The sequence below is a fragment of the Populus euphratica genome, unplaced genomic scaffold, assembly GCF_000495115.2.
Source record: "Populus euphratica unplaced genomic scaffold, PopEup_1.0 scaffold110.1, whole genome shotgun sequence".
Lineage (NCBI taxonomy): Eukaryota > Viridiplantae > Streptophyta > Magnoliopsida > Malpighiales > Salicaceae > Populus > Populus euphratica.
The window spans coordinates 599,733-626,214 of record NW_011499904.1 but is presented as its reverse complement, the minus strand read 5'-3'; the positions used below and the strand labels follow the sequence as shown (position 1 = coordinate 626,214).

The 26,482-nt window shown below is 33.4% G+C and overlaps 4 protein-coding genes across 18 annotated transcripts in view; 1 reads left to right on the top strand and 3 right to left on the bottom strand.

Annotated features, from left to right (window-relative positions):
• LOC105133238 (KH domain-containing protein At4g18375-like) overlaps positions 1-4,184 on the bottom strand; it is an 8,742-nt gene extending 4,558 nt beyond the window's left edge. The window contains exons 1-5 of the mRNA XM_011037137.1: positions 4,089-4,184; positions 3,162-3,779; positions 1,863-2,354; positions 1,358-1,597; positions 1,010-1,276 (exon numbers count right to left, since the gene is read on the bottom strand). Of these exons, the coding sequence (XP_011035439.1) occupies positions 1,010-1,276; positions 1,358-1,597; positions 1,863-2,354; positions 3,162-3,746 (1,584 nt within the window). The 5' untranslated portion in view covers positions 3,747-3,779; positions 4,089-4,184. The remainder of the gene's footprint in view (positions 1-1,009; positions 1,277-1,357; positions 1,598-1,862; positions 2,355-3,161; positions 3,780-4,088) is intronic.
• Positions 4,185-8,448: 4,264 nt separating this feature from the next.
• On the top strand, positions 8,449-12,110 carry LOC105133237 (probable protein phosphatase 2C 66). Of its 2 annotated transcripts, XM_011037136.1 has the most exons (6): positions 8,449-8,663; positions 8,759-9,044; positions 9,337-9,726; positions 10,566-10,683; positions 10,854-11,077; positions 11,386-12,110. In XM_011037136.1, exons 2-6 carry the CDS (start codon positions 8,814-8,816, stop codon positions 11,923-11,925), a joined length of 1,503 nt encoding a protein of 500 aa, XP_011035438.1. In that variant the 5' UTR covers positions 8,449-8,663; positions 8,759-8,813; the 3' UTR covers positions 11,926-12,110. The 2 variants fall into 2 exon arrangements, with proteins under 2 accessions (XP_011035438.1, XP_011035437.1); XM_011037135.1 differs by having other exon boundaries at positions 8,449-9,044.
• A 2,878-nt stretch (positions 12,111-14,988) lies between these two features.
• On the bottom strand, positions 14,989-19,456 carry LOC105133236 (probable inactive receptor kinase At2g26730). Of its 3 annotated transcripts, XM_011037132.1 has the most exons (5): positions 18,759-19,456; positions 16,853-16,997; positions 16,277-16,570; positions 15,761-16,153; positions 14,989-15,605 (listed from the first exon to the last, which is right to left on the bottom strand). In XM_011037132.1, exons 1-5 carry the CDS (start codon positions 19,341-19,343, stop codon positions 15,004-15,006), a joined length of 2,019 nt encoding a protein of 672 aa, XP_011035434.1. In that variant the 5' UTR covers positions 19,344-19,456; the 3' UTR covers positions 14,989-15,003. The 3 variants fall into 3 exon arrangements, with proteins under 3 accessions (XP_011035434.1, XP_011035436.1, XP_011035435.1); XM_011037134.1 differs by having other exon boundaries at positions 16,277-17,037; positions 18,759-18,891; XM_011037133.1 differs by having other exon boundaries at positions 16,277-17,334; positions 18,759-18,807.
• Positions 19,457-19,807: 351 nt separating this feature from the next.
• On the bottom strand, positions 19,808-25,629 carry LOC105133234 (pentatricopeptide repeat-containing protein At2g26790, mitochondrial-like). Of its 12 annotated transcripts, none has more exons than XM_011037124.1 (7): positions 22,514-25,308; positions 22,222-22,317; positions 22,000-22,130; positions 20,845-20,915; positions 20,548-20,749; positions 20,273-20,433; positions 19,808-20,176 (listed from the first exon to the last, which is right to left on the bottom strand). In XM_011037124.1, the coding sequence occupies exon 1, from the start codon at positions 24,976-24,978 to the stop codon at positions 22,576-22,578; it is 2,403 nt and encodes an 800-aa protein (XP_011035426.1). In that variant the 5' UTR covers positions 24,979-25,308; the 3' UTR covers positions 19,808-20,176; positions 20,273-20,433; positions 20,548-20,749; positions 20,845-20,915; positions 22,000-22,130; positions 22,222-22,317; positions 22,514-22,575. The 12 variants fall into 12 exon arrangements, with proteins under 12 accessions (XP_011035426.1, XP_011035424.1, XP_011035431.1 ...); XM_011037122.1 differs by having other exon boundaries at positions 20,599-20,749; XM_011037129.1 differs by having other exon boundaries at positions 20,273-20,422; positions 20,599-20,749.
• Between the last annotated feature and the right edge of the window lie 853 nt (positions 25,630-26,482).

The window sequence follows — 26,482 nt, the reverse complement described above, 5'->3', positions numbered from 1 at the left end:
GAGGGTGTTTTGCAGCAGATATCAGCAAGACTGAAGCAATCTTTTACATTAAGAATCTCTTCGCTGTTATTTTTCTGCTGGAGGATGATTGTCAAGAAAATGAACTATTGAAGTTTTACTTATAATTTTATTCGTTCCAGGATTTTCTTTTTTTCTTGGGATTTAGGAATTTACTATTATTAGGACTCCTTTTGTATTTTATTTTAACAAAGATTTTTTTCTTCATTAGTTTAGGACACTTTAGGATTTTGTTGTTGCTATATGAGCACAATTATTATATATTTTGGGTATTTTATGATTAAAAAAAATAGAAATTCAGTTTCAACTTTTAGATTTGGATTCCTCTTGTTTATATTCTATCTTCCTATTGTCCTAAACCAATTGGCATCGAAGCAAAATAAGCAAGTATCAAACCATGAGGCATCAACCTCACAACACTAGAGGAAATCCACCTCTAAAAGTTGAAACTGAAATTCACGATTTATTACCATAAATGGCTTCTCCAAAATAAAAAATATTTGTGCTTGCATAGTCACACCAAAACCTTACAGAATAATAAGTTAAAGAAGGAATCAAACTTCCTACTAAATTAAAATACTAAAATGCCATAACAATAATAAATTCAAGGAAAAATCAATATATCCAAAATAATAACAGAGCTCTAAGAAACTAAAACTAATGAATCAAAAGCAAAACTGCAATAGTCCATTTTCTTGACATCATCAATGACGTATTCTCCAGTTATCTTGTACAAATAATTATTTTATCTTAAATTGATTTTACCAAAGAGATGGAACATTTAATGTAGATCAAAAAAATAAAAGTGGAGCATTTGAAATGATCAATCTATCATTCTCCTAAATCACAGTAATGGCCCTCCATCAATTGCATGGTCCAAAACTCCAAAATCAATGTACCAAAAAACTTCATTCTAATTTTGAAAAGAACACTAAATAACAACTATCATGACCAAAGAAGTTAAATAGAAATTTCATCACCAGCTACATACCGGTAAGGATCCATATCCATAAAGGCTGCTTGATGAAAGCAGGCCCAAACCACTGCCACTTTCAGCCCTCTGATCATAACCCATTGGAGCAACTGGAGGAACAGAAGGCAGGATAGATGGTATAGAAATACCAGCACGAACAGGGTAGACAGAATCAGTACCAACAGAAGAATTCAAACCACCATCCTTTTCTTTCAATACATCATCTCTGAGCCTTAGAACAATCTGGACAAGTGCATCTCTCACACTACCAACTTCTCCAGCCACCTATCAAGGAACAAGGTCAACCCCAAAAAGTATTTACAATTGAAAGGGATAAGGAAACTAGGTTAAGCTCAGAAATCAGACCTCAACGAGTTCAACATTACTGTCAGCACACTTAAGTTTGTCCGCTTTTGAGATGCAGACATCAGCATTAGTTCTCTTTCGAATTTCATTTACAATTGCACCGCTTTTTCCTATGATACACCCAATAACTTTAGATGGAACAAGGAGTCGAATGCCAACAATGTCATTGTCTTCATCATTAATCTTTCCTTGAAGCAATAAAATAGCTTCAACTGCCATGGATTTCAAATCATCGGGAGACTGCCAAACAGTAAACATGGATAAATTAAACCCAGCATATATCATGAGATATATAAGCATATTGATAAGCCATATCCAAAGCCCACACAGAATTTGCCACATTGGTAAAATTGAACAAGTTTAGCAAACTTAAGCCACTTTTCACAGAATAAAAACGAATCCAAAATTGTGATGGAAATCGTAAATTGTTTTATTTGTTTAGCTTAGGACAACAGACAAAAATCGATATCCACACATCCAAATCATAAACAAACGTAAACCATACCTCAGTTGCAATGACTGTAATAATACACTCATCTCGATCAGCTTTAGTGTCATCAACCTCAATACGGGCACCACTAACCTGCCTTATGCTTTTAATGGTGCTCCCTCCCTTGCCAATGACACGCCCAATCTTGTCAAATGGGCATAATAGTCGTATAATTAACTCAGATCTAGAGGTGTTGCCAAAACTGGGAACTACAGGGACTGTGGATGAATAAATGGGCCAAGAACTCCTCATATCCCCATAACCTTGAAACTCTGGTATATGTGTAGCACCTAAGATTGGTGGAACAGATCTAGAAGAAACAATTGGATCTGCATTTGGATAGAATCCACCTGGTTGATAAATAGGGACATCTGATGATATAATGATGCTTGGAGGAGCTTCTGGTACAGTTGTCTCAAGGGGAATTTCTTCTTTTGGACTGAACTTATACATGATTGCAGAAACTGCAAACAATGCTTTCTTCACTGCTTCTGATTCACCAGTTATCTGTTCATAAGAGAAATTTAACTCTTGAACCCCTCAAGCATCAACCTTTACAAATTGCTAAAGAGAAGCATGGAAAAGCAGTACACATTCTTAAGGAAAAGAAATAAAAAATCACGTGTGAATTAATTCATAGATGGAGACAAAATCCTTAATTTTCAAGATAAAGAAGCTGCACAGTTCAAAAAACACTATGATTCTCCAGCTATGTTAATGATATATCTAACATATGAAAAGAACTCATATATAATAAACTCACAAGAATACACATTTTTTATGAAGTTGTCCCACAAAAAGCATCAAAAGGCACTTGGCTTGCAATTTGGATCCAAAATTCAACTTCACTAAAGTAACTGCACCCTTAGCCTTAGTGACACTGACATCAGTCTCAAGCTGAAGAATCTAGGTTTGAAACCTCTATCTGCCATCTTAAGCTTTAGTGCAGCATGAACACAGCCTAGAGATCATCTACAAAAGTTGTTTGGATTCCATCATGATCAATGGCAATTCACACAAACAGAACAGAATGAGAATTTCATGATGAAAGTGAAAGAGCAACTAGATTTTGTAAGCCCTCAATGAACCTTACAGTAAACAGCCTTTCAAATAACAGTTTGTATTTTTGTTGGGCTTTTCCTCAAGGAAAAACAATTTCAACTATTAAAAGATACACACGCATTTTGAGAAAAAAGCAATATAGAAGACAAATTAGAACCTAATAATTAGAATTTGATTAATTTTTAACAGATAAATTCCGCATGAATAACCTCAACAATAAATCAGAAGGAACTTAAAGTCCCATTTACTAACCAGAAGAAAGTTGTCAAAGTCCATAGCACATGAGTGAGTTGGATCAGAGGCATCTTTGGCAGTGATTTTAATGTTGGCTCTGGTCTTGCTTCTTAATTTCTTTATAGTTGCCCCAGCCTTACCAATAATATTTGCAGACTGGCTAGTTGGGACAAGAATTTGGCATTCCTTCTTATCTCCGCATCTCTTGTCAGAGTCCCCAAGAGCTGCAACAGCATTTGAAATTGCAGCATGAACTTTAAGAAGAGCATCTTGTGCAGGACACAAAGGGTCAGCCTGATGGAAATCATCGTCAACATCAGCATCTCCCTTCTCCTTGACATTGCAATAAATTGTTATAACCCTATACATGGCACCTGGAAACGGGTCCACCACCTTAACTCTCGCCCTCGACTCATTCCTTATGGAATTGATGACTTTTCCACTTTTACCAATGACACTTCCAATAACCTCATCAGGGCATAGTATTCTATACACAACCAGTTCATCATTATTAGTACCTTTATTATCTTTGTGCCTCTTCTGATTATTGGTATCCCCATCATAATCTCTTTGGGGACGCGATCGTTTGCCACTCTCCACCATTTATTACTATTATTATTATTATTATTGAAATACCTGAAACAATTAGATAGAAGCAATTTAATAAATAGTTCATCCATCACAGACAATCATGGTCTTTATATTTGATTATCACAGAAGGAAAAAAAATACTTTGAAAATACTTATCAATCCCTTAACTGTCTTACATTATCTCAGCATGCATCAAATACATCAAAATTCATAGCAAAAAAGCAAAAAGAAACTAATCTGTAACAGTTCCAGTATCCAAACAAAGTAAAAAAAACAAAAATTGCTTTTGGAATGGAAAATTACGAAAGCAGAGCAGATAAACCCAACGAAATTTAAAGCTAAGAAAAAACGTACCTGTCGTCGTTAGTTGAATGCAGGGGAGCGAAATATATCTTATTATATAAATAAACCCTAATGATGAGCGCGGAGAGAGAGAGAGAGAGAGATGGAGAGAGGACAATTAAAAAGAAAAAAGGACGGGAAAGAGACGGGGACGTCCCTTGCGCAAGAGGTTGTTTCTTTTTTATCTTTGAAAATGTGTCTGCATGGCATTTTAAAAATGTGTTTATGTGAAGGGGAAAAAAAACATTAAATGACGATTTTTTTATAGTATTTGTGTCCGTATATTAAAAATTAAAAAATTATATTAATATATTTATAAACAAAAAATTACGTATGAAAAATATCATATGCTATAATTTCCCACGCATACTAATAAGGTTTTTTAAAATATAATAATAATTATTTTTTAAAATTTATTTTTAATATCAACATATCAAAATAATTAAAAATAAATAATTTAAATTAAAAAATAAATTTTAACAAAAAAAATATTGAATCTCAAATTTAAACAAATTTTAAATATGTATTTGATATTGTTATAACTTTTAAGATTTTTAAAATTTTGATTAGAAAAAATAAAATTTTCATAAAAATATTTTAAATGAAAGTTTTGAGCACAAGTCAAGTAAAATTTAGATATAATGATTAAATAAACACTTTCTAATTTATAATTAAAATAAAATTAACTTCAATCAATCATATCTTATCACACTACATACAAACCAAGCCAAAACCTCCTTTAAACTCATACTTTACTCACTAATCCGAAAATTAATTTGTTTATATTTTTATCTTGTTTTTTAAAATTGTATTTTTCTCTTAACAACATAAAATATTTTTTAAAAGTAAATTATAATATAGTTGCTACTATATGACATGTGCTATATTATAAATCAAACTAAAATATTTTGAATATAAAAAAAATATTTAGTTTATAATAAATTTTTTAATAATATTATTAAACCTACCCATTAAAATAATTTTAAAATCTTCTTATTTGACTTTTACTTAACTCGAAATTCAAATCAAATCATAAAAAAATTACCCTATTATGATTTAATCAACTTGAAAGTTTCAAAAATAACTTTATTTCATCGGTTTAATAGAATTGGTTCATTTACAGGAGGTGCTGACGAAGAGTCTGGATAGACTGGATAATTCAAAACATGACCAAAAAAACTATTGATTTAGATATTGGATCAGTAGCAGTTTTGGGGATAGTGTTGGCAGAATCGACAATAGTGTCGAATTCAATAGCAGTGTCGAATTCAGCAATGTTGGCTTATTGGCTCAGCGGAGAATAATGCTAAAAACATAATTTGACTTTTAAAAAAAATTATTTTAATATATTTGGAAGCAAAAAATGATTTTTGAAAAACATCATATACTACAATATCACACGTATACTAATAAGGTGTTTAAGAGTGTAATAAATATTACTTTTTAAAATACATTAAAATAATATATTTTTTATTTTTTAAAATTTATTTTTAATATCAACAAATTAAAACAATTCAAAAATATTAAAAAATTAAAGTAAAAATATTACAAAAAAACATGTTCAATCTGAATTTCAAACAGACTTTAAATTAACATTGTTATAACTTTTAAGATTTTAGCTAATTAACATTGTTATAACTTTTAAGATTTTAGCTAGAAAATTTAGATTTTTTATAAGAATATTTTAAGTGAGTTTTAAGTCATGTAAAATTATGGCATAATGATTAAATAAACACTTTCTAATTTTTTATTAGAAAAAAAAATTAATTTCAATTATATCTCATCATACTACTAATAAACTGAGCTGAAATATCTTTCAGACTCATTTGATATTTTTTAAATAAATTATAATATAGTTGCTACTAGATAATGTGTGTTCCATTATGAATCAAACCAAAAAAAAAAAAAGTTTAGTTCACAACAAACTTTTTGATAATATTATTAAATTGGACTCTACAAATTATCTTTAAAATTTCTTTATTTGACTTATTGTCTAGTTTGGAATTCAAATCAAATCATAAAAGAGTTACTTTAACATGACTCAATAAACTTGAAGGCCTCAAAAATAACTTGGAATACTGCTGAAAACATGATTTGATTTTAAAAAAAAAAACAAATCAACATGACATTAAAAAAAAACATTAAATGATAATATATTGGATCAACTCGTTAAACTCACAACCCGTATCATGGACTCCATTAGGTTTAATAACTTTTTTTATAAATTATTTTTTATTTAATTACTAAATAAGAAAATAGATCACCAAAAAATTAAACATCAATCTAATATCAGGATATTTGTTTAAGATCGTGACAACTTTATATAAAGCAAAATAAATTTTTTTATAAAAGTTAAATTATTAAAAAACTTTTTTTAACTAGGAAATAAAAGGATGGTATTTATGCTTTATAAAATAAATTGAGAAATATATGCATGATAAATCAAAAGGAGTTGTTAAAATTAATTAAATATTAAAGCCAAAGACACATGTAAATGTTTTTAACAAATGATTTTCATTTTTATAAAAACATTATACAAATGTAGTTAATTAGTAGAAAATATAAAAGGTAAAAATTCAAGACAAATCAAAATAGTATTTTTGAAATATCATACAACTAAAAAATATAAAAATATAAATATTTTTTAAAAAACAAAGCTAAGTTAATAAAAATAATTAATGCAAAGGGATAAAATATTTAAGAAATAATGAAAAAAGAGATATAAAGTGTTGATAGACCAAGTCCACATGTCTATCCTTAATAAAAAGCTCGAACATGTTTAGGTTATTTTATTTTCCACTACTATTTTTTTTTTAAGATGAAAGCTTGATGTCTATTATTAGATATTTTTACCTTAGTGATATTGAATTAAAATTCAAGTTTTTGGATTAAAAAACCTAAATTTAAGTTATGTTTTCTTAAAAACAATTAAAAAAACATTATAAAACTTTTTATAAACCACTTATCAATTCTAAAATCACTTTAAAAAACAAATAATTAATAGCATAGATAAATCTAAACAAAACCTGATCTATATTTATAAGAGAAATCTTATATTATCAAACTTTTATTATTAAATAAAACTTGTAGAAACTAAAAATAAGGAGTTTTGTTTTATAATCATTTATCAACTTTCTCTCTCCCTCTCTCCTCTAATTTTTAAGGATTAAAATATTAAAAAAATAAACCTTTAAACCAGAACTAAAATTACAAAAATTAAAGTAATTGTAGAATAAGAAAAAAAAAATAGTTGTGGACCAAATAATTTTTTTTTCTAATGAATTTGAAATTATCCATGAGATCTCTCCTTATTTAAAACCTTTATCCTCTTTTGTTAAACTTTTCTTTTCTTAACAAGTTTTAATAGATTGGTCATTAATTTGGACATAGAAGGCTATAATTAAAAGAAACAAAAAGTTTAAGGATAAAAATAAAAAATATTTTGAATTACCATGAATTTCTACCGTGTTTTATCTTGAAATTTTAGTATATTTTGTAATCTTTTTTCTTTTAAATAAAAAAATATTTAGTTGGTCCATTTTGTTTTATAAATTATTTAGGTGGTTAAATTTTGGATTCATAGACAACACATCATCAATTTTTTTTACTCAAAATAATTAGGGGCAAATAATAAGTTGTTTATCTCTTTTAAAAATAACAATGAAAAAATAAAATTAATCAAGGTGTGTGAACTTGGACTTGAAAGCTCACCCACACATTTGAACTCTTTTTTATAATGATGCAGGCATGTTGGGCCATAGGTTTGCATGCCCTCAGCTATTTTTGACTTTTTTTTTTAAATTTTATATTTATATTAAATACAAATTCAAAAGAGAAAAATTGTTGAACCTAATTGATTTCATAATTTGAATCATAGATTTGACGGGGTTAAACACAACGCTCAAGCTATTATTATTATTATTATTATTATTTTTAATTAATATTTTTTTAATTAATATTTTAATATGTACAACTTTACATAATATTTTTTTCTTGTTATTTTATTCAAACAATCTCATCTAGGTGTTTATTTCGTTGAATAAAAAATCAATTTTAATAAAAACATAATCAACAAACATAATTAAGTAAATACATTATATTACAAGATTAAATATCTTACAATACTTTTTTCTTGATTTTTCTATTTGTATTTTTAGTTATTATTAATGAGTTTTTCATTAATTTATATAGATAGTTTTTTATTTATTTAATTAGATATATACATAAATTTTTGATTTACACGTAATATTTTTTATATTAAAAAACATAAAAAAAGTCTACTTATCAATTTTTTAATTGAAAAAAATTATCAATCCGTAAAGTGTTCAATAGGTATCTAGTGTAGACTAAACCAAGTAAACATACATACATTATGTATGTAGGTATAGATGACTTCGACGCCGCTGCTTGTTTCTTCCTTTCTTGGTTTCTCACGACCGCTGGCTCTGCTCCTCAAGTCGCCCATTTTCATTTTGACTTTCATCGGATCGGGTCGGATCACCTCAAATCAAATCAATCGTCTTCCACGTATCATTGTCTCTATCACTTCGTTGTAGTTTTCCTATATACAGGGAGAGAAATTTGGGTGTATTTATCAGTAACAATTGCTTCTTCCCTCTTTCTTTTTTAATTCTCATTTCATATCAATTATTAATATTAGTATTGATACCTATAACATACAGTGATTGAGTGAGTGGCAGTTTGAAGTAACTAGTAATTAGAGTATCAGCAGTCGTAATGGGATCTTGCTACTCCATCATGGGGAAGAAGAAGAAGTCACCGTCATCAACAACAACAACTTGGAAGAAGAAATCATTCGTGTCATCAGCTACTAATGCTAATGCTGACCCAAGTGTGCTCCTTCATATTCCTGGCAGGTTCTCCACCAATACTGCCACCAAAATCGGCTGCTTATATACCCAGCAGGGCAAGAAAGGCACCAATCAAGACGCCATGCTCCTCTGGGAGGTACTCCATGCTCGATCATATTACCTTACCGCCTCCCCCTTTTCTTCCTCCTCCATCCACATTAGTTATCACTACTAATAACTTATTTCTTTTCTTCATATTGCAATGTATAATTCTTATTCAAGGATAAGTGATTAATAATAATAATAATAATAAGAAGAAGAAGATACGGCATTGTTTCATAAAAAATTGACACTGATTTTATTTTTGATTGCTCGCCTGGCTGTAGGTTTGATATAATGTTGAATGACTCTGACTGGGTTGGAAATTGGAATGTTTCTCTCTGCTGTAGAATTTCAGCTCAACCACATCAAGCGATGCCGTTTTTTGTGGGGTATTTGATGGCCATGGTCCTTATGGTCATTTGGTAGCCAAGAAAGTTCGGGATTCCCTTCCGCTCATAATATCTACTCACTGGAATCCTGCTCAACAATGCTGCCTTTCCGACACTGCGAAAGCTCCTGCACCAACTACAAATCCTGAGGACGCTTCTTCCTTAAGTATGGATGATGAATCCTTTGATTCCTTAGACGTTGAGGAAACTGAAACACCCCCAGATATGTTTCTTCCACTCAAAAAGTCTATATTGAAGACTTTTAAATTAATGGATAAGGAGTTGAAGTTGCATCCAAAAATCGATTGTTTTTGCAGTGGGACGACTGCTGTTACTCTGATCAAGCAGGTGCTTGTTCTTCCTACATTCTCAAGCCTTTTTTTTTATTAATATTGAGACCAAATTCAGTTTGTTCCGCATCTCTGTTTATTTTGAGTAAGCGCAAGTGAATATCATTTTAAGTCTGTGTGCTCAGTTCATAGCGGCATCCCTCTCTCAAGTTTTAGCAGCTTGGAGTTACTTCATGGTCTAAATTAGTATACCTATCACATTAGCTCCTTTTTTTCTATAGCAAAGTTTGAGGTCGATTTTAAGCTGTTTGTTGATCTACATTCCACGAAGGAATTAAATGTTGTAAATAATGTTTGTTATCCTTGACATGTTATCTTGATCATCTCAATACCTTTTTTGTATATTGACTTAGGCAGAGATGTGTTTGGGCATTACCGCATTGGTTTAGCCTCTGCTTCTTTCAAATGAATTTGCTTGTTCTTTGAGTAGGGATGTCAATGGACTTGGATTGTTCCAGATTTGTGCAGCCTGAGCTCGAACATTTGTAATTGACCTAGAAAATTGTCAATTCTTAAGCTACATCTGGAATTTGATGAAAAGATCCAAGATTCACTGTTCTTTCAGTTTGAATGGACTAATCTTTTAATTTGATTTATTTTTCTTGAGGATTTCATGTTCACTTCTGAGTATTTGTGTTTGATTTATTGTATAGTGAAATCATCTTATTTTAACAACGAAAACATTAATTACCGTTGATGTATAGTTTCTTTGCTTACTTGCCACCTATTGAGAAACATAACTTGTCTCTGTTTAAATTTCTCAAAATGACCCTTTTTCCACTTAATAACTTAAACCCGGATCTAATAAGTCTACCATATGAAAATATGTCTTTTCAGGGCCAAGATCTTGTTATTGGAAATGTTGGTGACTCCAGGGCAGTTCTGGCAACCAGAGACAAAGATGACTCTTTGCTTGCTGTTCAATTGACTGTTGACTTGAAGCCTGATTTACCAAGTATCTTTCTCTCTCTCTCTCTAAACACACACTTATGCACACTATCATGTTTTGCCTTAGGTTCAGTTGTAAGCAAATAGAAAATAGAAATCAAGTCTTTCTGCAATATCATATATTAGAAAACTGCTTAGAAATTGATGGAACTGAGCAATCTTGTCTATTCTGCTTAGGGGAAGCTGCCAGGATCCAGCAATGTAAAGGAAGGGTCTTTGCTTTGCAGGACGAGCCAGAGGTTCCACGTGTATGGTTGCCTAATAATGACTCACCTGGTCTGGCAATGGCTAGAGCTTTTGGGGACTTCTGCTTAAAAGATTTCGGTTTAATTTCTGTTCCAGATGTTTATTATCGCCGCCTTAACGATAGAGATGAATTCATTATTCTTGCCACAGATGGGGTATTATTCCTTTCTTTCATTTTAAACTATTTGAGAGAATCTTTTTCTTATTCTAGGACATATGGGAAGTTAATGTCTGAGAAGCCTGCTATGTTTCCATGTTTTTGTCATGATCTTGATAGTTTTTGCTTTACCACTTTGCTGTCCTGCTAATATGAAGCTTTAATGTTATCGGATAATTAGAAAGCGGATGGATCTGCACTATTTTTAAGTGCAATAGACAGAGACTGACCACCCACCATCATATGGATGAACTCCATCCCTACTTTTCCAATACTGATATCAGTATTGATATCCTATTAACACAGGTTTGGGATGTCCTCTCAAATAAGGAAGCTGTTGATATCGTGGCTTCAGCCCCTGGCCGTGCAACAGCAGCCAGGGCTCTTGTAGACTGTGCTGTCCGAGCATGGAGACTTAAATATCCAACATCCAAGACTGATGATTGTGCAGTTGTATGCCTCTTCCTTGAACATCCATGTGCAGTAAATGGGGAGGTGGAAGAGCAGGATTTGAGAAAGATTCCTATGGAGCCAGGGGAGCATTTTGCGACTGATGAGAACACTGGTCAATTAGAAACAAAAGAAGATTCTCGTGATCCTGTTTTTATGCATTCGGGCAACACACGGAACTCTGACGAGATTGTACCTGTCCCTGAGTTGACGGTGGAAAATCCTTCAGTAATGTGCCAGGGCCAGTCCAAGAGGAGCCTTGCAGAATGCATTTCAACTTCAGAGGATGAAGAGTGGTCAGCCCTAGAAGGTACTACAAGGGTTAATAGTTTGCTAAGCCTTCCGAGGCTCTTGTCTGGTGACAAAGGAGCAGCCAGTTGGCGAAAATGGGTTTGAGAAATCTGAAGCTTCTACACCCATGCATATACTCTCAGCAAATGCGGTTTCAATCACTTCTTTGCAATCAAACGTCAGTCATACGTATTAAGTATATAACTCTCAACTGTTCATCATTTCACATATTATTATAGATAATAATAGTGCCTTTTTTCTTTAATTCTCACTTTGGTCCTTGAATTTTTTTTATATACAATTGAGCCCCTTTGAGCTCAAATTAGAGCCCAATTGCACATTTTTTGGAGATGAGGGTTGAATTGAAAGATAGAGTACTAAAGTGAAACGGTCAAATAAAATAAATAGCAAGTCTGTAATTAGTTTAAAAGGTTCATTTGCATCTCTTATCTTCTTAAGCTATTTATTAATCAGTTCCTATAATTTAAAAAAAAACACATCTTGGTATGAAATTCATTTATCTCTGCTGGATTCCACCTTAGAAAGTTGGCATTAATGAAGATTTAGATCCGAAAAACAATTAAAGAAGATTAAGGTTATCAAAATAGTTGATTTTTATGTTAAATAGTTTTATATGATAAAGAAAAGTTATGAATAAATATTCTTTTACTTTGAAAATTTTAAAAAATAGATGTAAGCTGAGGAAGATTTTTGGTTTGGGGTTGATTTTGGGTTTTGGACCTTTTTTTTGTGTTTTTAGAGGTTATGAATTAGTTTAACAAGGTTTCTAGAATGTTTTCTAGATGTTTCAGGTAAAACAATGGGTTAAAATAAATATTTTTTGTTAAAAAAAATAATCTTATTTTTCTAGCTATACTAATGATGAGATTCTAGAATTTTTAAACAACATGCAATTTATCTTTTTTAAAGAAATTGGGGTGGACAATGCATGTCTTGCCCATTAAACAAAAAACAATTAAAAACTCGTGTATGAGCTTTTTTTCATTAGGTCAGGTATTGAGCCTGACTTGATTTTTTTTTAAATTTTTTTTATAATAATGGATTTTTTATGTTTTTTTCTCAAATAATTTCTTTAATTTTTAAATTTTAATCAATATATATTCTCTATGATTTTGTTTTAAAAATTTTTTAGACTTTTTTTGAATAATGATTACTTTTTAATTATTTTAGCATGTATAGTTTTTTCAAAGATTAGTATGATTCACCTATATTTTTTCATATAAATTAAATATTTTTTCATAATATTTTTAATATTTATAATTTTGCATAGTATTTTTTTTACTTTTATTTTATTTAATAAATTTTATATGTGTATCAATCTCTATTACAAATTAATTTTTTATAAACAAATTCATTAGAAACAACTATATAAATGACCTGTATTGTGATATTAAATATTTTTATTTATATTGATATCTTAATTTTTTCAATTATGTTTTTATTTATTACTGATCATTTTTTTTTTATTTATATAATGATTAGTGATTTATTTAATTGGATATATATATATATAAATGTTTTAATTTACATTTACAATTTGTTTTATGTAATAGACTGCTTGAAAAATTCCACATATTCAAGTTTATTTGATCATATATTAATATTTTCAATTTAATTTTTATTTTTTTTATTTTTTTCTTTAACTCTTTTATTAAAATTTTATTCTTTTTAATTTTACTCTTCAATTTAAGTTAATAGTATATTGTTATTTTTATCCTCACTAATCGGTTTTTTTATATTTATGTTTTTCTATTTTCTATCGTTGCTTTTTTGTTTACCGTTGCTGAAACGAGTTTGTGATATTAAAATATTTTATTTGAAAAATAATATAGAACCTTAGTATAACTCGAGCCCTAGTATTAAACTACAACTCAAACAATGTAAAATACTTGATCGTTGAAAGTCTTAGACTATAAATTGTTATCAATGATCAATTCCTCCTCACTTGATATATACGATCAATCACCAAGAATTCCAACAATATTATCTTATCGAGATGAACTTCCATAAACTCAAGAAAATTATATTCCAATATCTTTAAACAAAGACTAAAGTTAAACTCTAGAATACGAGGGAAAAAATAAAGAGAAGTCAAAATTCTGCAAATTTCTGTCCAGAAACAATCCTCTTTCAGGCCCCGATTCAGACGTCAACTCTGCTGACCTCTGCTTTTCCTATTTCTTTCGATCGCTGATTACTTGTTTGTCATTTGATATATAGAAGACTACTGATGCTATCTAACCCAGCTCACATGCAATTATTACAATTATTCAATAATCACAGAGTTAAAATGATTCTCCGTTGGCAGACCAAGCAGTTAAAGAGGTATTATTATTACTTCTTGTGTTCACTTGCCATGGTTAGCCTAGCTATCTATCTGCTAGATTTTGTTGATTGATGATCTTGGTTGGGACTGGGATTTCTTGACAAATGGCTCGGCTGCTCATTGCTACAAGTTCATGTTCTTTGGTGGCCCGATTCCACACTAAACTGGCTAAAGAACATTTTTGTAGAGATTATTCTTTGCTTTGTACACAATGAGCGAGCAACTTAATCCAGCTTTTATGTTATGTTATGCCATGCTTTACATTAACTGTTGTTATTATTGGAATTATGTAACAAAGGTAGACGATTGGAATTCACTATTTGTTTTCTGCAGAATGTGAACTGATACATTAGAAGATCAAAACCAGTATTCAATATAAAAATGTCAGTCTGAAAAAAATCATTCTGATTGTACTTGATCTTGTTGTGTGCTTAAAGTTGAGGCATATTCTGATTATACTTGATCTTGTTGTGTGCTTAAAGTTGAGGCATATTCTGATTATACTTGATCTTGTTGTGTGCTTAAAGTTGAGGCATATTCTGATTATACTTGATCTTGTTGTGTGCTTAAAGTTGAGGCATATTCTGATTATACTTGATCTTGTTGTGTGCTTAAAGTTGAGGCATATAGAACTAAATATATCTTCCAACCAGTCCTGCCACTCGTCAACCCCTGGCCTGTTGCATGATTAACTTTAGTGGAACTGAGCTCCAAGCCTCAACAGTCAACATGGTAATTATGAGCATCGATCCCTTCCTAGCAGTGATCGCACCATGGAAGACTTAATTAGCAACAGAATGGGACTTAATTAGCAGAGCTTTCAAAACAGTCTCTTTCTAGTCATTTTCTTGGTTTGTTCGATCAATCTCTTCTATCCTTCTCAATACTTCACTCATCTTAGGTCGTTTTTCTGGTTCCATATCTGTACACTGCAGAGCTATCTCTGTCAGCTTCAACATCTCATTATGCCCTGCACTTGAAGCCAATATCTCTACATCTAATATGTCTGTTGACCAATCATTATTCACTACCATTCTAACCCATTCAGAAAGATCATCCACTTTTTCTTCGTTTCCTGCTGGGGAAGTCTCTTCTGGAATCTTCCCAGTTATGACCTCTAAAAGGATGATTCCAAAGCAGTATACATCAGCCTTGTGTGTTAGCTTCTTCCCTTGACAGAATTCTGGTGACCTGCCAATAGCTAGTCTTCCGGATGATTTCCGAGAAGGCAGCAGAGGCAAGAAGCTATAGTTTGTGAGCTTAGAATGGTAACTTTGGCGATCTCTGTGGATTAACACATTAGATGATTTGAGGTTGGCATGAGGGACCTTGTGCGAAGGTAATGACTGGTGAAGGAAAGCCATACCCTTCGCTATGTCTTTGATTATTGACAGTCTTGCAGCCCAATTCAAAGGGATTCTACCAGCTTCTCTATTCTCTAGCACCCACAGGTATATATAACATGTCAGAAAACAAATTAGTGATGACAACGTACGTAGTTCTTTGCAATTTTGTCATATATTAATTTGGAGGACCAGAAAATTGACGCAAATAATCACTAAGATGATGGAAAGCGAGAGAAGTTGAACTAACCATGCAACAGCTCAAATAAACTTCCATCTGGTACAAACTCATAGACAATCAGCTTTTCCTGCTTGGAATAGTAAAAGGAGATGATATGCACAAGGTTTTCGTGCCTCATCCTTCCCAGCAGCAGCATCTGCTGAATAAATTCCTTCTTGCTCAAGCTGTTCATGTACTTTACTCTCTTAACAGCAACAACAGCACCTGATTCCAGGTTTGCACTGTACGTCGTCCCAAGCTTCCCCTTTCCTAACACTTCCGCAGATGCTCTTAGTAAATCATCCAAGTCAAAAACAGGTATATTCTTGTCAAAAAATTGTAACTCTATTCTTCTTTCAGGATCCTCAGTGCCTTGAGAATGCGGCATTTTCTTGTCTGTCCACTCTGGTGAACTATCATCCCCTATTGGAAAATGGAAATTGAAACATAAAAAACAAAAATAAATAAATTAAAAGCCTATGATGTAAAAGAATTGAAACATGTAGCCAATCATGTGGCAAATTCAAGATAATCATTGTGCTATACCTGCCTGCCGTTCTTTTGGTGTTTCCACTTCTTGTGCCTTCTTATAACAACACAAGAAAACAAACATGACCATCAACGGAACAAGAGCTACTACAACCACAATCAAGGCAATGATCCAAATTGGAAGCTTCCTTTTCTTGTTCTGTGGTGGACTTACAGGAGGAGATGGAGGCGGCACAAGTGGAGCAGGAGGCGGAACTGGGCATGGTTCCAATGGAATGCCGCAGAGATTTGAGTTATGATCATAGGAGCTCTCTGAGAACCTCCGAAGGACATCAGTATCAGGAATGGAGCCTTGAAGATGATTGTAGGACACATTAAAAAGGGTCAGTGTTGGTTGGTTAAAAGGCGGTATCTCCCCATTTAAATAATTCTGTTGCAACTCCAATTGTTTCAAGTTCGGCAGTTCGATGTATTCAGATGGAATTGAACCAGTCAAACGATTGTATGAAAAGAAGACAGATTCCAAATGCACAAGATTGCTGAGATTAGGAAGCGGCCCATATATTGAATTGTTTCTGAAACTAAGATTAGCCAAGAAAGTAATGTTTTGTAAGAAGGCAGGTGGGAGAGAACCTGTGAGCTGGACTCCTTCAAGCACAAGACCAACCACATGCCAATTAGAACAAGAAATGCCTGACCATTGACTGGAATTTTTGTGACAAGGGGGTCCAGTCCAATTTCCATGCAAATCCAAAGTAGAACTGACCGAATCTCTTATCTGCATCAACGCTTCTCTTTCTTCAGGAAAGAACTCCTTGCTTTGATATAATGAATGAACAGACATGGGAGCAATGTAAAGGGCAAACAAAACAACGTATGTTGTAACAGCAGCCAAATTCATGATCATGTCTAATGAAATTGAAGAAAGGAGAAAGACATGGGCTTAACTGGTGATTGAAAGTGGTATGATTGATGGTGATCAGAAGAATTAAAACTTGGGTTGCAAGCATTAATTGATTGCATAAATAAAGTCAACGCTTTTCTTTACAGTTAGGACTAGCACTAGAGTCTGACGATGTGCACTAGGCAACGTCGCAGCGATTCCAGAGTTTTTCCTTGCACAAATTAAGCGGAAACAACAAAGAAAATTATAAAATGTAGGATATGATAACAATGTGACAGCAGATGCTTCCTTAATTGGTATATAAACTGTTTAGGGTTTTTTTTTCTTCCTCATTTTTTTTTTTATTAACTTGGATGTTCGGGCCAGCTTACGCGCAGCACGACTAATCTCACGGTTCATTGAACATCCTGCAAACCCAGTAAATAAATAAGGCACCGCGGGGGTGACAGGCGTACCACACAAAGAGGAGCCAGTAGACATAGGAAGGAAACCACTTGCCAGCCCCACTGCCACTAAAACTCGAACTGAAGATTGAAAGAAGGCGAGCAACGCCTTACACCACCGAGCTACAAGCTGCTTCCCTCATTGTTGTTAAGACTGGTGAGCTGTTCCTTGGTTAATGATTGTTTAGGGTTCTTTTTTCTCCCTCATTGTTCTCAAGACTGGTGAGCTGTTCCTTGGTTAATGAATGAAAATGGATTTGAATATTATACATGTAATTAGAAAATATTGCTCTTGTTTTTATACGTGGAGGGAGGAATAAGGCAAAAGGAAAGTCAAAGGAGACAAAGTATGCATGGCAGGCAGGTTCACCACCTGGAAATTGCCCTATATAATGCGATGCCACTCTTTGTCAATCACAGCTCATCTTAGAATTATACTTTAATATATTAATGACGATGAAGGTATCTGGACCATATTATATGTCTTGCATTAATCAAGAAAGCATGGTTTTATGAGAACTTTAGATTATTCCAATACGAGGAAAAGGACAATTATATATAATTAGCCAATATTCAAAATGAACCGTAGAATAAAATTATAACAAAAGAAGCATTGTAATTATTCTATATATTATCCAAAAACAGATGTTACTGTTATATAAACATGGAGAATGTTTGAGTTGGTGCGCTTTGTAACACGAGTAGAAGGAAGAAAATTTATCTTGCAGTGAGTGAGGTGTCCTGGTTAAGTTATTATTATATTTCTATAAAAATAAAAATAAGTATACAATTTTGATTTTTAAAAAATATATTTATTAGAATAAACAGCTAGAATACAAGTTTGATTTTAAAAAAATATATTTATTAGAATAAACAGCTATAAATCCCGAACAAAACTCATCTTATCCTTTAAAAAAATATAAAAATATCCAAAAAAAAAATAAGCAGCTACGTTGATGGATGGATCTTCTCTTGTAAACGATTTGATGGATCTTTATATATATGAATATAAATTATAATATTAAAAGATGGGCACTCTGAAACTAAAATTATAGTGAGATTAATTTTCCTAATTAATTTATTGATAAATGTGACTATTGAAATTAAACCAGTTGTGTAGTTTCATTGTGTTGTTAGAAGATAACTCCTTTTCTTTTATTCTTTCTAAAGAGAGAAATCAATTAAGAATTACCTGAAAAGAAAGAAGATCAGTGTGAGGAGGAAACAAGACTTGCAACAATTTTGTGCCATTCAGTGAATCAGATGCACCAAATCGTAAACTGAAGGCATAATTGTCTGTTCGACAATAGAAACGGGCCCATTTTCTCCCCTGTCGTAAGACCTCATCATTCAGAGGGGGTAGATAGAAACGTCTAGATAAGTTCACTGTTTTCCAGGAATCTCTATTCTTATCACGCAAACTTTGACACACGGTTAGAGCTGGATCTTCTGGACGGAACGTTCCCTGTAGGGGAAGTTCGTCCACAGCACCTGTATTCATGTGCTCTTGTACCAGATCAGAAGAATCAATCCCAAAATTGTGTGCACGTTTTAAATCGATCACCTTTCTCTGTAATTTTGTATTAATCAAGAACTTGTGCAAGGATTCACCATCCTCACCCCTTACTGAATATGGAAGACACCAAAGGAGTGACGCTCTTTGATTTGCTTTGCTCATCTTCTCAAAAGTATCTAGAAATGTGACCACGAAACACAAAATCTCCGGCAAGGTTAACCCTGCAAAGGTCTGTCGGCAAATGCTTAAACCCCCAATCATCAGTAGAACCTCCTGGAACAATAATATCTGGATGTCTCCTTATTTCAGACATCATTGAGAATGACACAGGAACATAACGGACCAGCAGCCATGATTTTCCAGCAGAGACAATTGACTTATGACGGACCAGCAGCCATGATTTTCCAACAGAGACAATTGACTTAGAAATTTCCTTGATAAACAGAGGACATGCTAGAAGTTCCTTTATGTTGAGCTCTTGTTGAGTTGGAAAAAAGATTCAGGAATGAGTGAAAAAGATTCGAATCTTTTTCACTCATTCCTGGCTTGTTATTCGATAAAGGTAGAGAAGAACGTAGAGCAGGATGCTCAACATCTAACTTCCTGCACAGTAATTGTCTTAAACTCATAGCTCTTCTCACAGAACTCGGGCTTAATCAATTGGGATTGCTCTGTTTGCATAACAGAACATCTTCTGAGAGAACTAGTTGCTTTTATAGGCTAAATTGAGAGAGGTATAATTATTCATTACAAGTAAATAACATTGATCCCAGCAATTATTTTCCAAAAAAAAAAGATGATCAGCAAAGAGTTAAGGAGGCAAGCTTTCATAGGATCTCCAGTAAAGAAATTTGCATTTAAAAAAGCTCTTGCTCCATGGATTGCAAATAAAATGAGCATGATTTTTTGGCACAAGAAACTAATTCGATAAAACCATTATAGAATATAGAGTTTCGTGTATGACAAAAAGTTTGAACCAAAATCACCTCTTCATAAGGATCATCAAGAGTTCCTTCAAAATGTCAAGAATCAAGACATTTAATATACGGTAGCATACTCCCCACAGACATTGAGTAGCATGAGAACTCTTCTACCTGGAATTAACAGAAATTATGCATTTGAAATGATAAGGTGTAAAGCAGAACCCTTGAGAAACGACAAAAATAAGATTGATAGAAAATAGTCCCAACCTCACCAACTTGCACAAGACACTTGATCCAGTTTCATGTAAAGATAGTCCAGGACAAGAACAGTGGTTTCAGCAGGTGGCAGAGATGAATTAGGATCAAAACACAATTGGGGAAGGGCTCCATGGACAATTTGAAATAAATATTCAGCAGCTGAGCAGAGACTAATATCAACAAAATTCATCAGTGAATGAAAGAAGTTCATAGTGGCAAACAGCAATCATGGAAAAAAATCATATGATTGGAATCACATAACAAATCCATATCCTATCACCAACCGGTCAGAAGAAAAATGAATGCAGCAATGCAGGTCAGGAGAGGGTAAGAACCTTGACAAAGAACTTGACAATCCCAATAAAGGTGTAAATCCATTTGCAAACTCTTCTTGTTCTTCGTTTCCTCGAAGCAACATCTCTCAAACTCTCCCACTCGTATTAACATTACCATAGTGTAGTGTCTGTAATTTAATGTTCAAATCAACTGCAAAAATCAGAAGTTCACATTAGAATACTTATGTTTATAGCAAGTAGAACATCTGTAACATTCAGTGTGCAGCACTATTATGTAATCCATACCTTCTCTTGCCAATAATAAAAAACCACCCGGAAATTGCACATCCTGCATTCTCAGCTTGACCTTGCAGGGTCTACTACATAGAAAGGGACTAATTAAGCAAATTTCTAAAGCCTAATGATATGCATCCATATCAATTATTAGATATCTAAAAGCATCAAGATGCCAGAAACAACATGCATAAAAAATCAGGAACATGACTATTTCTTTGCCCTCCATATGAACTCCATAACAAGCACATCATGGCATGCAAAATATACCAGAGTGGAAATCCCCTCATTTGCAAATGTCTAAAAGCAAGATTATACAGACTATTTACTGCATCAGGACTATCAATCATTATGACCTCCATCTGCCCTGTCCAATAACAAATCATTCTCAAATAATTTGCTGTGGTTGTGTGCATAGATTAAGAAAATACATTTTTTTTTATTAACATGCCCATTATTTGTTGGAATAAACCTAAAAAGCTCCAGCAGAGGTCAAGAAAATGCAAAAAAAGAAGGGAAAAAGAAAGAAGAAAAAAACAAGAAAAAAGGGTACTGTACAAGGTGATCATCTATCCATGCAATATACATAGCAAAATTCATATGATTTAACAACCATTCAAACAAACTCAGTTCAAAAAAAAAAAAAATAATAATAAGAAAACAAACCAAACCTCAAAAGATTACATAAAAACTCAAATAAGACCCAGGATTCACATCAATAGCCGTGATTTTTCAATTGATAATCCATTAACAAGGAAAAATGTTTTTTCATTTCCAGAATGCTTCTATCTTAATTAGAAACCAGAAGAAAAAAGGGAAAAAATGCAAAACTGCTGCCACCAGTACAGTTGAACTTCCTTGATAAGTTTGAAGGATAGAGGAGCTTAATGATTCACTCTTAAAATACTCATAATCAAGCACAGGTTGGATACAAAACCCAGCTTATAATGCATGAAGAAAAAAAATGAACATTTAAATCTGTTGCAGTAGAACTTCAGACATCACACAAAATATAGAATCAAAACCAATCCTATGAAATGAAGCACCATATAGAAGCAAAGTTACCAAAAAAAAAAAAAATGCAAAAAATCAATGCTTCTTATATGTAAAGTAATGCAGGGAACCAAGTATTTTTTTAAACCAACTAATTTTAATTAATAAACATACTTTCAAGCAAAGTGATCTTCCTTTTCCATATGAAGTCATTGCAGATCACATCATATCTCTTTCAAAGCCATGTTCATTTCCATCCTCATTTTCAAGATCACACTTGATAAACTATCCAAGCTCAACTTAAGCTGCACATAATTGAGTACAGTGTGAAGCATGAACAAGTTATATTCATGGAGATGTCAATTAATAATTTTGAAATTGACAGACCTCTCATACCATGGAAGTAGGATCTAGGTCGAGTGAATGTTGGCTCAGTTCTGCAAACAGTAGTTGACTGTATTTCTAGAGCAAATTTCTGGCAAGGGATGTGGTCTACCCAAAAAGAGAGATTCAAAAGCACAATGATATGTTTACATTAGAGGTTGCATGGCTGGTAATGCGGACACAATTTCAAATCTGGTAAGAAAAAGGAAAAAATAATTAAAATAATGACATGCTTTACTTTTTAATAGTTTATTAGCCAGTTCAAAGATTTTAGGTTCATCCAGTTACTGGTATACTCATGCACTTACTTAAGAAACTGAAACTTTTCACAGCTTCATCCAGCCATTACTGAGTGTGGTCATCTGGTTACATCTCCTTGACAGATGTAAGATTAATAAGGTTCAGTTTTGTAAGTACCATATCAACATCTCCCCTGTTACGACAGCCAGACAGAAGAGCTGTGCATGTTGCTCTATCAGGTTCTACTCCTCTATACATCATTTCATCATAGAGGCCTATGGCATCCTCAAGTCTGTCTACCTTACAATGCCCATCAATCAAAGCTGTGTAACAAATAACATCTGGTCTGATTTCTGTATTCTGCATTTCTTTCCAAATATTTGAAGCAGCCAAATTTACTTCCTTTCTTTTCCTTGCAAATGCTTCAGAATGTACCCTCTTTAAATGTCCATCCAGCAAAACAGTAAAAGTAACTAGATCAGGCTTAATTCCTATGTGCTTCATATCCTGGAAAAGATTGCGGGCTTCTGACAAGCGATTCTGTCTGCAACAAACATTTATCATTGTCGTGTAGGTAAAAATGTCAGGAGTTAATCCACTCTTGCGTAAAATGTCAAAAACTGCCTCTGCATTTCTCATATCTCCAGCTCGATAACAAGCAGTAATGACTTTACCATACATGTCTTTGCTAGGTTCCATATTCAAATCCAACATTGTCTTAAGCAACCAGAGAGCTCTATCCTTTTCACCTTCCTCACAGAGTTTTTCAAGTAGCTTATAGATATAACCTCTATCCATTAGAAGACCCTGTTCTGAAAGTTCAAAGAAAAGTTCAGAGGCCTTTTCAGTATGTTTAGCCTCACAGTACCCAGTAATCATGGCACCATAATTATCCATACTCTTATCCTCCATGTTACAGAAAAATGCTTCAGCTTCAGTCACTTTGCCTCCAATACATAAACCTTCAATTATCACTTTGTGTGTAATAGCATTAGGTTTTAGATCCTGTGAATTCATATATTCATAGAGCTTAAGTGCCTCGTTTGCAAGGCCTCTCCTAGAAAAGGCAGAAAGAAGTATGTTGTAAGTGACAACATCTGGCTTCAAACCCTTTCCTTCCATTTCCTCAAATACCCTAAATGCATCAACCAGCTTTCCTACGTGACAATACCCATTTATTAGAGTTGTGTAGTGTATGATGTCCATATCCATTTGCTTACCCTTCATTTCATCCAGCAATGCTACAGCTTGATCCACTTTCTCTAGTTTGCATAAAGCATCAACCACAATGTTATATGAAACCTCATCTAGAAAAATTCTTAAATCCTTAAATCTTTTAAATTCTTCAACCACTTGGGAATGCATTCCCTTCTCACAAAAGTATTGGAGAATTGTGCTGACAATGACACAATTTGTTTTGATACCTTTTGATTCCATGTCATTGTGGAGTGCCAAGGCTTTCAAAAGATCCCCAGCCTTGCAATATCCACGAATCAATTCACTATAGCAACGCGCATCAGAAATCAACTCTTGTTTTTCCATGTCTCCCAAGACAACCTCTGCTCGGTCCATTTTCATCTCATTACAAAATCCACGAATTACAGCCACATAAGCATACACATCAATAGGAATGTTGCCTTCTTTCCACGCTTGAAGCACCTGATATCCAAAGTCTGACCTCTGATTTGCACAGAGTCCTTCAATATAAGTTGTGTAAGCGTGAGCATTAGGAATGACCCCACAAAGTTCCATCTCCTGAAAGACATTCGAGGCCTCCACTAAACTGCCCTTTCTGCAAAAGGCCTTTATGATGATGGAATAGGTGTAGTCATTGGGGTTCAAACCCAAACTCTTCAACTGCTTGTAAATGGCCAAAGCCGCATCCACTTTACCATTTGCAATCAATTTGTTCATGAGATAGTTAAAGGTGAAAATATGGGGCAGGAATCCGCGCCTTTTGATCTGAAACAAAGCATTGATAGCCTCATCGAGCATGCCTGCAGTGACATAGGACTTGACCAAGGCATCATAGACTTGGATCAAGAAAGAAGAGCGATGCTTCACAGTGTCCTCCTTTTCAAGATCAATGTCAATATGATGAGGGAGAGAGAGTGTGTCAAGCAAATGGGAAATATCAAAAGAAGTAAAGTCATTATTATTTTGGTGAAGATGAAGGAAAATGGAGTGGAGCATCTTGTGGAGACCCCAATGACAAAGGATTCGAATGATGGCAGCATAGGCGGGGATGTCGGGGTTTTTGAGGTGGGAAAAGATGGAGAAAGCAAGGTGAGGCTGATTCTTAAGGTTGTATAAGGTATCAACTATCTTGTGTGATTGTAATGGCTGTTGTTGGTCATCATCTTTTGCGGGGTCTATGTGGTTATTAGCAGAGGGAGTGGTGCTGGTGCTGGTGCTGGTCAAGCCAGCAAATGATGCAGCGGAAAAGGATCTGGAATTAGAGGTGAAGTGGGTCAAGAGTTTACTACTCCTCATTACTCGTGTCCCGAAGTGTGCACAATGCGCAACCATCTCATTAAAGTTGTTATCTCTTGAAGCTCACCTATAACACATGCATAAACACTTCCAACAGGTGATCCATCTCAAGCATGATACTTGAGATATTGCATTTGTGCCTAGAACTAACAAAATAGCTTGCAGAAATTTATATCTACACTCCACCAGTAAAGTATGAAGAAATAAACAATAAGACAAGCAAAAACACTAGCTCATACCTTTTCTGCTCAGCTGAGAATAGACCTGTTGCGTGCAATATGTCATAAGTTATGGGGTAAGTATCGAATCACTAGAACCTGGGAAACAAGATTTTTGGAATCATTAGTTCACAATTACATTCAATAGCTTGGTAAAAAGGAATCGATAACAAATAACAAATCTTCTTGCAGTCAAACCATTCTAAAAGTACAATCAAGGTATGGGGACTTTGGGGTAAAGGTTGGAAGAAAAAATTTGAAGTTCTAGATGTAGAAAAGTGTATACAAACAAACTAACTACATATACAAAACACAACAGAAAAAAAGAAACATGCATAAAGCAACCAAGCAGACAACAAACTAACTTCAAAGGTGACGACCAGACAAGAGACACCGCTACAGAAGGATGGAGAAGAGATGCACTTTCTGTTCTTTAAAGAGAGTGAGGAAGGTAAATCACGGGTAGGAGAGGAACCCTAATTTTCTTCTTCTTCTTCATCTTCAGATATATATATATATATATATATATAGCTTGGTATAAATTGTAATTTTTTTCAAGGTTTTAGGTTATTAACGTATTTCGGATCGGGTTCAGGCAGGCAGTATCTATACCCAACCTTTAGCCACCAAACTTGACCGGTGAAAAAATTTCCTATCCATTCAAATCGGGTTGGGTCGTTATCCATTGGGTTTGGATAAAATTGCCATCCTTGGAAGCATTTGTGATATCAAATGCTAAAAGGTTTGTGCATGGCTTTGATATTCCTTCTCCATATGTGGTAATCAATTAATGGTTTGCATGTAATGTACCAACTTACCTTCTAATTATTCTGTCTTTCAGATGCAATGGAGTTTGGCTGATAAAAGGGTGTGGTTCACTCATGGAAAGTGGGTATGATCTAGGTATCATTGTTTAATTTTCCTCGTTTTAACTGGTATAGCTAATCTTGTTGCTGCCATCTAAATTATGATTACCTTCCACAGAAAGTGAAGCCTCTCTGTACCCTTTCTTTTTATAGAAAATAGCGCGAAAAAAATCTTGCTCTCAAGGAGATAACTTGCATTGATTATTTGAAAGGGAATTTGAAGTCATGCTACGTAGTGCAGAGATTAAATCATGATACTAACTAAGGTACCTCTGCTTTATTTCTGCATGATAATTTGTGTGCAGAGATGCATGGACTGTTTTTTTCTTCCTTGTTTTGGCCAACATTACACACTAGGAATAGAAATTTAATACAGGAGTACAAATCAATTAAAATAATGATCAATCAACAAATTTTTCTAATCCTTTTTTTATGAATTATCCTGACATCATTGTC